Source organism: Carettochelys insculpta, chromosome 22 (assembly GCF_033958435.1).
Source record: "Carettochelys insculpta isolate YL-2023 chromosome 22, ASM3395843v1, whole genome shotgun sequence".
NCBI classification, from domain to species: domain Eukaryota; kingdom Metazoa; phylum Chordata; order Testudines; family Carettochelyidae; genus Carettochelys; species Carettochelys insculpta.
The window spans coordinates 20,418,269-20,428,024 of record NC_134158.1 but is presented as its reverse complement, the minus strand read 5'-3'; the positions used below and the strand labels follow the sequence as shown (position 1 = coordinate 20,428,024).

The following is a 9,756-nucleotide window of genomic DNA, read 5'->3' as shown; positions in this document are numbered from 1 at the left end:
GACCAGTGCTTTCCCTAGATCAGCTTGCGCTCCTTCCAGTCTCTGTTTATTTCAAAGAGGCAAATAGATGAAAACAAAAAACTCGGGCAAGATGCAGCCGTTCCATTCTTGTCCATTCTACCAAGAAGGCCACATCTGGCCTCGTACTCTTGTGAGCATGGCCTGGGATGGAGGTAGCCTATTGCAGCTGGTAACAGAGGCCAAGCGCACGGGGGGTGCGTGGTACAGATGGATTTTATTGACAGACAGGCACAGCAAGTGAATTCCCTTTTTGAGAGGAAGGAGATGAAGCGCATTTAGTGCCACAGGACCTACCCCAGCCTCTCCCCCGCTTCCCTCCCTGCACGCACGCACTGGTTTCCCTGCGCCAGTCCCAGTTTACCCACAAGGCCTAACTGCAGCATTACAAATAAAAACAAACCCCCAAACTGGCTGTTCTGGAAAAAACAAAAAGCAGCCGCCTCCCTCCTCCCGCTCCTCTGTACAAGGCTGTGTTGAGCCAGTCTCTGCTCAACGGCTAAAAAGACCCGGGGCCCTATGGCTCCAGCAGCTTGCCCAGGAATCGCAAGTTCAGGATCTTGAGCTGCTCCTCCAAGTCCATGCGGACGATGCCGTCCTCTCCATCGATGCTCAAGAGGACACCCGTTGCCTCCCGGTCCTCGCCCAGGATCACCTTCACCTGGAACGCACCAACACAGGAATTAAGGAGCCAGGGGTGATGGTTCTACAAGATCCGATGCAAGGAAGTCTGGCTGCTATGCAGGAAGTTGACTGATTGTGTCTGCTGTGGGATGGAAGGGGCGCAGGACTGGCTGCATTGGGTCAACATGTTCCTGCTTATTATCCTTGCCTGGCTGCCCCTAATCCTTTGTGTTTTGATTTTCCCAGCTGCCAGGATGTGGGCCAGTGCCTTAGGATCCATAGATGGAAAACAGTACACAAAAGCCTGGTATATCATCCCCCCTATTGAACAGATGGGAAAACTGAGGCCTAGAACATCAAAGTGACTCGTCCAAGTCCAGAATCTCAGTTTAGTGCCACAACTACCTGACTATTCTAGCCCGTAAGCAATGCAGCCTTCCGAAGATATTGCTCAATACGATCCTGATTAGCTAAGGGCTGGTGGAGAGAAGCGCAGCATTCCAACAAGCGAGAGTTGAAGGAGGCCCCAAGCACAGCTATCAGGGTGGTCTCAGCAAAAGCAGGCCGTCTCCATTTCAATTCCTTATCTATTAAGAAATGCCAGTTGAACCTCTGTAATCAAAAACTCTCTCATCCAGCAACAAATATAATCCAGCATGGTTTTAGCTGGCTGGATGACCACTTCTCATGGATGTGGCCAAGCTTCCCACAGTCCCATAAAGTTTGCTTCCAGCCACCAGTCCTGGCTCTCAGTGTTCTGTGCTGTTTAGCTGTAAGTTACCCCTCAATGTCTTCTAAGAGCCATGTAAGCAGTGGAAGTGTTCGTAACACTGCTGGACAATACCGACTTCCCATGGTACAGCAAATTCTCTCATTGCCAGACGAGAGAACTTCAACCTGTTGCTCTTCAAAAGGGCTTGTCTCTTACTCTGTGCCTGGCCTGATGGGCATTCAGTCCGGACATCATAAAGTTACACACTTGTACCTCTAATCCAGCAACCTTGGGAAACTGACATGTTCTGGCATAGCCTTTTTCCAGGCCATGAGTGTTTGTCATAAAGAAGGGCAAATAAAATCTATTGCTAAAGACTTCATATGTACAAAACATACTAGAGTACTGTTCGTGTTTAACAGGTCATAAAGTAAATCCCTTATGAACCGTATTTAAACTAACTTTGTTATTATTGTATTTAGATAATTAAGGAGAAAACCACTAATTGTACAGTACCCTGCTCTGCCATTTCTCATGTTTACACAAGTTATATTTGTATATGAGTGTACACACACACACACACACACACACAGAGTTTTGCACTGTATATAAAAACTTATTTTGTTTTTATCATCATTATGGTGCTCCAGCCACGCAGGGGGTCTGAACCACAGGAATTCTGGAGTTACACTTGAATTAAGGAGGTTCGACTGTATTGGTGATCTCACACTAGATCTTTAATTCCCTCTTTGTTGCTGGGGGGGTCCTGGCCAAGTTTAAGGGGTAAAGGAATTATTCTTTAATTCTGGTGGTGCCCACAGCATAGAAGTCAGCATGTCCCAGCTCCACGAAGAAGGATGATTATACTGCACAAGTACCTAGGAGCTGCAGTCATGGACCAGCACCCCATTGTTATGAACAGAACAAAACCTCCTGGGTAAGCTTGCGCAATTCACACACACCACCTGTCCCGTGCCTCAGTTTTCCCCCTGGGACAACAGGCATGCTGACTCTGGCTTCCTTTGTAAAGCACTTTGAGGTCTGCTGATAGAAAGCACTGGTTGAGAGCAAGGGATGATTGACAGAATGCTGCTTGAATGGGGATTTTTTTTCTTGAGATATATTACCACTAACAGAGGGACAATTCTTCCCCCGGGGCCCAGTGATTCCACCCTTGAACTCCCAGCTATCTAGGGCTGGGTCACTTCCTACTCTGTACAGCCCCTAGCACAACGGGACCCCATGGCTGGCCCTTAGGGGGTACAAAGCTAACCAGGAACAAGTTACTGTTAGTCAGGACCCAAGCCACCTTCAGAATCAGATTCTATATAGGACCGCATAAGCCAACCACAGGAGAGGCCAGCAGTACTGCTCAATCAGAGCCTCCAGAAACAGACCGGCGTTACCCTACCTTGTTGTTTTTGGTCGGTATGACGGGTTCCAGGTGCTCGCTGGAAATGCTGACCACCTTCTCACTGTCCTTCAGGTAGACTGAGCACATTCCACCCTGACAGGAGAAGACACCCAGGTCAGACACCAACACCGAGCCAAAGGGCTTTGGGTACCACTCGCTCTTTCAAACCCGGTTGTCGAGCACAGCTGAGCTCCAAGGCAAACCTGAGAATTCACCTCTTCCCACCTGGGGTGCACAGCCTTCAGAATTCCAGTCAAACTGATCCCCAGAAACTTCGTTCATCCCTCAACAGCCACTTAGGGTATCTCAACATTGCAAATAAAGGTCTGATTGCAGCACAGACGACTTTGATCCAGTGCGCACATGTAAACGGCTGTGTCTGTCCTACAGCACAGTAACCAGCAAGGGGCAGTTCCCCAAGTCCAGGCCCAGGCCAATAGCACACCAACACTGCTGTTACCTGCTCACGGGGTGCCACAGAAAGGTGGATACAAGAGCCTTCTCCTCTGCAGCTTGTGGTGTCTGAGCGGCCTTTGCGTGCACGCTTGCTGCTAACCTGAGTGTTCGTACAGCTCACCTTCCTGCCTTAATTTCCACCTCTGCTCCTTCATGGCCTTGCAACTTTGGTTATTCACTGCACCATATCTTGGCCCCACTGTTGTCTATATCCCTCCTGCTGTTCTCTGTCCCCCATGCACTATCCTGCACAATTCAAACCTGTTGACACCTGGTGTTGCTAGCCTGAGCGTCAGAACGGACAAACTGGGTCAGACCAAAGGTCCATCTCGCCCAGGATCCTGTCTTTTGATAGTGGCCAATGCCAGGTGCCCCCAGGAGAATGAGCAGAACAGAGCAATCGTCAAGTGAGCCCTCCCCCTGCAGTGTTCCCTGTAAGCTGAGTGGTTGGGCAGCTGCCTAGGAGAAACTCCAATGCTGCCCAGCTCACTGGCAGAGCACCCGCAGCTCTCAGAGCTGGCAGCCTGTGTTTCTACTGGTGGTGCACATCCACACCTGCGTTTTTGCACAGAACAAGATGTATTCCACCCATGGATGTTTTTAAAAAAAAAAGAGAGAGAGGGAACACTGCTCCTCTGTCACCCATTCCCAGCTTCTGACACACAGCCTAGGGACCCTGCTCCTCACTCATACCAGTTGATGGACCTAACTACCATGAATTTAGCAGTTTTTCGAACCCGAACCTGCTTGACAGCATCTGGCAATGGGCAAGAGGGAAAGGATCACGTGATGATCACCGGTTCTGTTCACTCCCTCAGGGGCCCCTAGCATTGGCCAGTCAGAAGACATAAAACTGACCTGAATGGATCATTGGTCTGACCCAGGATGGCCATTCTTACGTATGCATTGGGGCAGGATAAACATTGAAGGAAATGCCAGACCCAATACAGCTGTGCACACAGGCAGTTGTTTGACTTTGACTGGGTTTCTCCACACACCCCGGACCCCTTTTCCCAACACCTGCACAGTCTAGCCTACAAAACTCCACAAAAACTCAAATTAGACCAGGCAGCAAATTCAAACGTGACAATGGCCTGGGGAACTGTTCTAATCCGCCCATTCACGTACGGCTGTTCCCCACAGTAGAATTCTGCAGGGCTTTTCCTTGTCCTAATTCAAGAGGATCCAGTGGTCGCCCAAGATAACAAATCCTTCACGCAGTTGCTCTCGCTGTCAGAATGCTTCCCTGGGTCTCTCATGAGCTTTTCCACCTTTGGTTAATTTCATCCCTAATTATTTTATCCCATTCCTTATAATTACATTTGTCAGAGCCTCTCGTATGCCCCATTAGGCCCAGCTACAAGCTGGCAGTGCGCTCTCCTCTACGCACCGTCACGCTGCGGATGACTCCCGTCTGCCCCACCACCTGGCTGTCCACGTAGGTGTCTCGGACTTTGACCTGGATGTCAGTGGTGACCCAGTCGCTGGAGTTCTGCTCGATGCTGGAGCCGGGGGTGTGAGGGTTGTAACCCCCCGGAGAAGGAGCCCCTGGGGTCATGGGGCTGTAGCCCACAGGGCTGGGGCTGGGGCTGGCCTGTGGGGAAGAAATCTGAGTGTTAGAGGTCTTGGCTCTCCGGCATTAAACCCTCGTGGCCACAGCAGCAATTCCCATTGGAAAAAGTCGTGTCACACCCCGGAGCTGGCTATACCAATTACAATCTGCAGCTCGGCCTGGCGTTTTCACAGCAAGGAGCATGGACGGTACCTGGTACGCCATGGGCGATGGGGTCGGGTGGTAACTGGCTGGTGAGTGGGTGTTCTGGTAGCCTACAGGGCTAGGCGCCACCTGGTGATAACTCTGAGGGCTGGGGCTTGGTTGATAGGAGCCCTGAGGAGATGGGACAGCGTATGGCGAAAACTGGTCGGTGTTATACCTGCAATGAGAGGAGACAAGCAGTCAGGAAAGGGGTAGGGGCACAACTAGGAACCCAGGGAGGGTCCAATCCATCGACTGCTGCCCTGACTGCTCAGTCCATGGAGGCACAGAGAAGGGGAGCAGAGGTCTGCCCCGTTCACCAGGCTCCTCTGGACTGGCAGCAGCACAAGCACAGATGGACGATCAGATCCCCAGCAACACGGCAAGGGTCTATTTACAACTCCGGCAGGCAGATCTCCATTCTGGAGAGCCCTGCCTGGCAAGAGAGCAGGGCAGCTCCCAGATCACAGGAAGCAACGCTGCTTCTCGTTGGGGTCGGGCTGCAGGGGGCTCTGCTGGGAAGCGAGCAGCCACGTGGAATCAGAACAGACAAGGCAGCTCGGGAGCAACGCAGGGCCCCTGGCAGGCACCGCCCAGCTCTGCTCGAACACTGGGTGTAGCGATCCACCCCGAGCTAGGCGCGCACACTCACATGGCTGGGGTCCCCGGCGTCTGCGGATTGTAGGGTGGATTGACCTGCGGAGATGAAGGGTCGGGGTAGCCGGGAGTCTGGGGATTGGGAGTCCCCCCGTAGCCTTGCGGAGAAGGCGTGGGCTCGTCATCGAAGCCGTATTCGAACTCCTCATCCGCCCTGGGGGGAGAACGTGTCATTCACAGAGCACGCGGGAGACCCGAAGCCTGCAGCCCCCTCCCCGCAGCAGCTCCCTACTCTCCAGCAGAGGGCGCCACACTCACAGCCGATCAGCATTTCCCTTGACCGCCTGCATCGCATGAACCCGTCCCAGCCCAGCCCCACCTCCCAGAGCCCCCACCAAGCCATGCCCCTCTGCCCCTACTGGCTGCACCTGCCAAACCCACCCTCTCTGCCCGGCCCAGCCCGGCGCACAGGGCACGAACCTGGAGGGCGTGTTGGGGTTGTTAGGGTCCCAAGCCCCGCTCTGCGCAGGCGTCCGGCTGCCATCGTGCAGCGGTGTCTGAGAGCCATAGTGCGGGGTCCTGCTGCCTGCAAGAGCCCAACGCGCGCCTGGTTAGCTCTTGTGCCCGGGCAGCAGAGACAGGGAGGGGCCAGGCCCTACAGCACCCAGCTTCTATGCCACTCCCTGCCATGGTCTGGGGCAGGTCCATCAGGCTCCCCAGTTACCCAGCACCCTGGCAGGGGCAGGGAGCACAGGCAGCGTGCAGGCCACAGGACAGAGTCGGTCAAGTGCTGGGCTAGGTAATTCCTGCAACCCATTCCTGGGGTATCCCCCAAGCCTTGGGAGCCTCCTCCCAGGGCCAGCTCTGTTGTTCCCCCCACCCCCAACAGGCTGTGCTCACTCACCGTCGTGAAGCGGCGTCTGTGATCCGTACATGGGCGTGCGGGAGCCAGAGCCATACATGGGGGTCTGTGAGCCGTACATGGGGGTGCGGCCATAGGCGGAGGTCATGCCACCAGGTCTCCTCGAACCCCTGCCAGGGGAGAGGGGCAGCTGTCCACTGGCTCACTCTGCCCATTGCCCCAGGGCCAATCCCACAGCCCCGGGAGCACCCGCCCCCCTGAATGGCTCCCACCGGACTCACTGCCCACCACCACCAGAGGGATTCGGCTTTCCCTGAATAAGGCCAGTCTCCTTGGGCTCAGATCCACTGAAGCTGACTATGCACAAAATAAAGCTCATGTTCCTGTTGGGGGCACCGAGCTGCCAGTCACCACCCGGCTGGGCTGCTTTAGCCAGGGTCCTAGAGGTCAGCTGCTCTAACCCAGGGGCCTCAAAGGGAATTTCTCCTGCTTCCCTTCAACTGGGGCACACTTGGGGATCACCTCTGCCCCCAGCCTGATGAGTATTTGCTTTGACCACAGAGCAGGGCTGCCAGCCTCCATTCTGGGCCCTACCTCAGACAAACCTATAGGCACAGCCCCCAGCAGTGGGACTCGGACGCATGACAGTAGCACCTAGCAGTCTGAGTCACAGAACCAGACCCAACTGGCCAGGGATGTTGGAGGCCAAAACTATCACTGAGCTCAAAAAAGAATGACCTGAGTGCCTGAGGACAGGTCCATCAAGGGCTACTAGCCATGACGGGCAGGGATGCAACCCCATGATGTGGGCACCCCTAAACCTCTGCCCACAGCTGGGCCTGGGCAATAGGAAATAGATCCCTGGGCAACTACCCTGCTCTGGTCATCCTCTTGGAAGCTTTTGTGCAGTATCCAGTCTTCCCAGACTAGCCACTGATCTGACCCAGTAGGGCCTGGTTATACTCCTGTTGTGATAGCTTCTAGGCACCCCCATCACAGGCCTGGCCCCAGCATGCCAGGTGCTGTACAGTGCAATCAGTGGTGCAGCTGTCTGGGCCAGAGCCGATCCCAGCACCCTAGGATTGCAGCTTGCTGGGCGTCAGGTACCCCCGGGACAAGCGCCGCCACACTTACACTGTCGTGAGGCGCTGGCGATCCACCGAGATGGTCTGGCAGGTGGAATGGAGTTCCACACGGGCCGTGGACTCTGTGGCATCTTTAACCACCCCGATGTAGCCTGCAAGCGACAAGGGCTCAGCTCTCTGACCCAGATGCAGCTCGAGGAGATGGAGCGTGTACAGCAGGGGGACCCCGAGAGCCGTGTGGAAAATGGGCCATGGGCCAGCAGGGGATTCACAACCCCTGGCTTCCCAAGGTCAGAGCACCAGCTGGGATCCCCATCTCCCTTGCTGGGTGGGAAGGACCAGCTGGGAGCTGAGATCTACTCAGTCCTCACTCCACGGCTATAGGGAGAGGCCTTGAGCTCCGGAGCTCACGTTAGAGCCTCCCCTCCCCGTGTATCACAGGGACACTCGGGCTTTCCCCTAACAGCAAAGACTAAACTGGCTCTCAGGGGTGAGAGCAAAACCCAGGAGTCCTGGCTCCCCACACTCTGCCCACTAGACCCCACTCCCCTTCCAGAGCCAGGGATAAACCAGGCGTCCTGGCTCCCTGCCTTGCCAGCTCTAAGCACAAGACCCCACTCCCCTAACAGAGCCAGGAATAGAATCTCCTCATCCCCATCTGGCAACTGGCCCATTACCTTTGTAAGGTCCTTGGGAGATCCGCACCGTCTGCCCAATCAGGTCGTTATCTCTGCGCCCGCGACCTCGGCTCATGCCGCCCCCACCAAAGCCACCTCGCTGCCCTGGGAAGGGTGGGGAAGACGTCAGAAGGCTGCAGCCACGTATCACCCCAGCCTTACAGGTTGCATCCCCCACATAGGGCCACAGATCACTATGGTATAGCACCAATCCTCACGTGGGGGCAGCTGTGGGGAGGGGCTATGAACTCTGGGGTGAGCCACAGCAAAGCCCAGCCCTACAGGACACCCACCTGCAGCGCTGGGGTGCATGGGGCTGCTGATCCGAGGACTCATGGGGGCAAAGCCTCCGACGGTGAAGTTGGTGACGTCCCGGGGCTGCAAGAGGGAGCGTGAGTGAGAGCAGGAAAGGGGGAACCTCCCACAGAGCTGGGCTCCCAGAGGCAGCTGGGAGTGGGGGAGGGAGAAGTCCATCTGGGGCCTTGAAATGAAACCTAGTGAGAAACCAAGGAGGAGCCAGGCTGAGGCAAGAGGGCACTTAGGTTCCCCCAGGACAAAGGAGAATAGAAGATTCAGGCCCTAGGAAGACAGATCCGGACTCATCCTCCACCCAGCCCAGAAGGGGCTCTGGCCCCGCCCCTGCCCATCAGCTGCAGGAGAACACAGCCTGCAGGCAAACCAGCCTCCTGCCTTTTCTCTTCTCTAGCGAAAATCTCAAAGCACTTCCTTAACTTACCCCAGCCTGTTTCGTCATCTCACCCCCAGTCTATTGGGTCTCTCACAAACAGGGGAACCGAGGAGTCCTGCTTCCCAGGACTACGCTGTAGCCACTAGAAGGCTTACAGCCTTCACCTTTCAGGGCATGAGCTAATTGCCAGCTGGGGGGTCTGGTAGAAGTCCGCTTCTCCCACTGCAGCAGCACTGGGTGCCACTGCCTTTGAAGCACCCAGAAGCAGCTGACAAGACAGAGTGTTGGGGACAAGGCTGCCTGGCCCAGCCTCAGGCTTCAGGCAAGTCCCACCTGCCAGGTCAGCTGCAGCAGGTCCCTGGGAGTCTCCCTAGGTGCCTCACCTTCGAGCCCCCAGCCAACACCAGGTGGCGAGTCTTGCACACAAACATGCCCCCGTTCTCCACCAACTTCTTGCAATGTAGGAATCCAAAGCCACGGAAAAGGTGCCTGATCTCCCCTTCGCGACCCTGGGGAAGGAGAATTATTCTAGAGACAAACCTCTAACCCATGCTGCATCCAGAGCCTGGCAGGCTGGCCAAAGCTACAGCCCACCCCCACTGGGGGAGGGCACATCCCCGAGCTAAGAAGCAGCCGAAACTCCCCTCTCCCTGAAGCCTGCACCTCGGCAGTGGGGCAAATCCGAGGAGGGAATACTTCGCCCACTGCTGCAAGGCAGCCCCTCCGGAATCCCTCACAGCAGCAGTTCGCAGCCTGGCATGAGGAGAGGAACTGAAGGACGAAACTACTTCTGGTTACAGAGGGAACCCAGGGACATGGGGAAATTTTGTGCCAGTATCTGAGTACCAGCATGTCGGCAGCCCCGGC

The 9,756-nt window shown here is 55.5% G+C and overlaps 1 protein-coding gene across 8 annotated transcripts in view; it reads right to left on the bottom strand.

The window, feature by feature from the left end:
- Positions 1 to 9,756, bottom strand: part of SUPT5H (SPT5 homolog, DSIF elongation factor subunit) — a 32,145-nt gene continuing 22,389 nt past the window's right edge. For all 8 annotated transcript variants that reach the window (XM_075015918.1, XM_075015924.1, XM_075015919.1 and 5 more), the window contains 11 exons: positions 9,273 to 9,398; positions 8,495 to 8,579; positions 8,202 to 8,306; positions 7,574 to 7,676; positions 6,482 to 6,609; positions 6,058 to 6,163; positions 5,633 to 5,791; positions 4,990 to 5,158; positions 4,615 to 4,818; positions 2,766 to 2,861; positions 1 to 679 (listed from right to left, as the gene is read on the bottom strand). In XM_075015918.1, the coding sequence (XP_074872019.1) occupies positions 536 to 679; positions 2,766 to 2,861; positions 4,615 to 4,818; positions 4,990 to 5,158; positions 5,633 to 5,791; positions 6,058 to 6,163; positions 6,482 to 6,609; positions 7,574 to 7,676; positions 8,202 to 8,306; positions 8,495 to 8,579; positions 9,273 to 9,398 (1,425 nt within the window). In that variant the 3' untranslated portion in view covers positions 1 to 535. The remainder of the gene's footprint in view (positions 680 to 2,765; positions 2,862 to 4,614; positions 4,819 to 4,989; positions 5,159 to 5,632; positions 5,792 to 6,057; positions 6,164 to 6,481; positions 6,610 to 7,573; positions 7,677 to 8,201; positions 8,307 to 8,494; positions 8,580 to 9,272; positions 9,399 to 9,756) is intronic.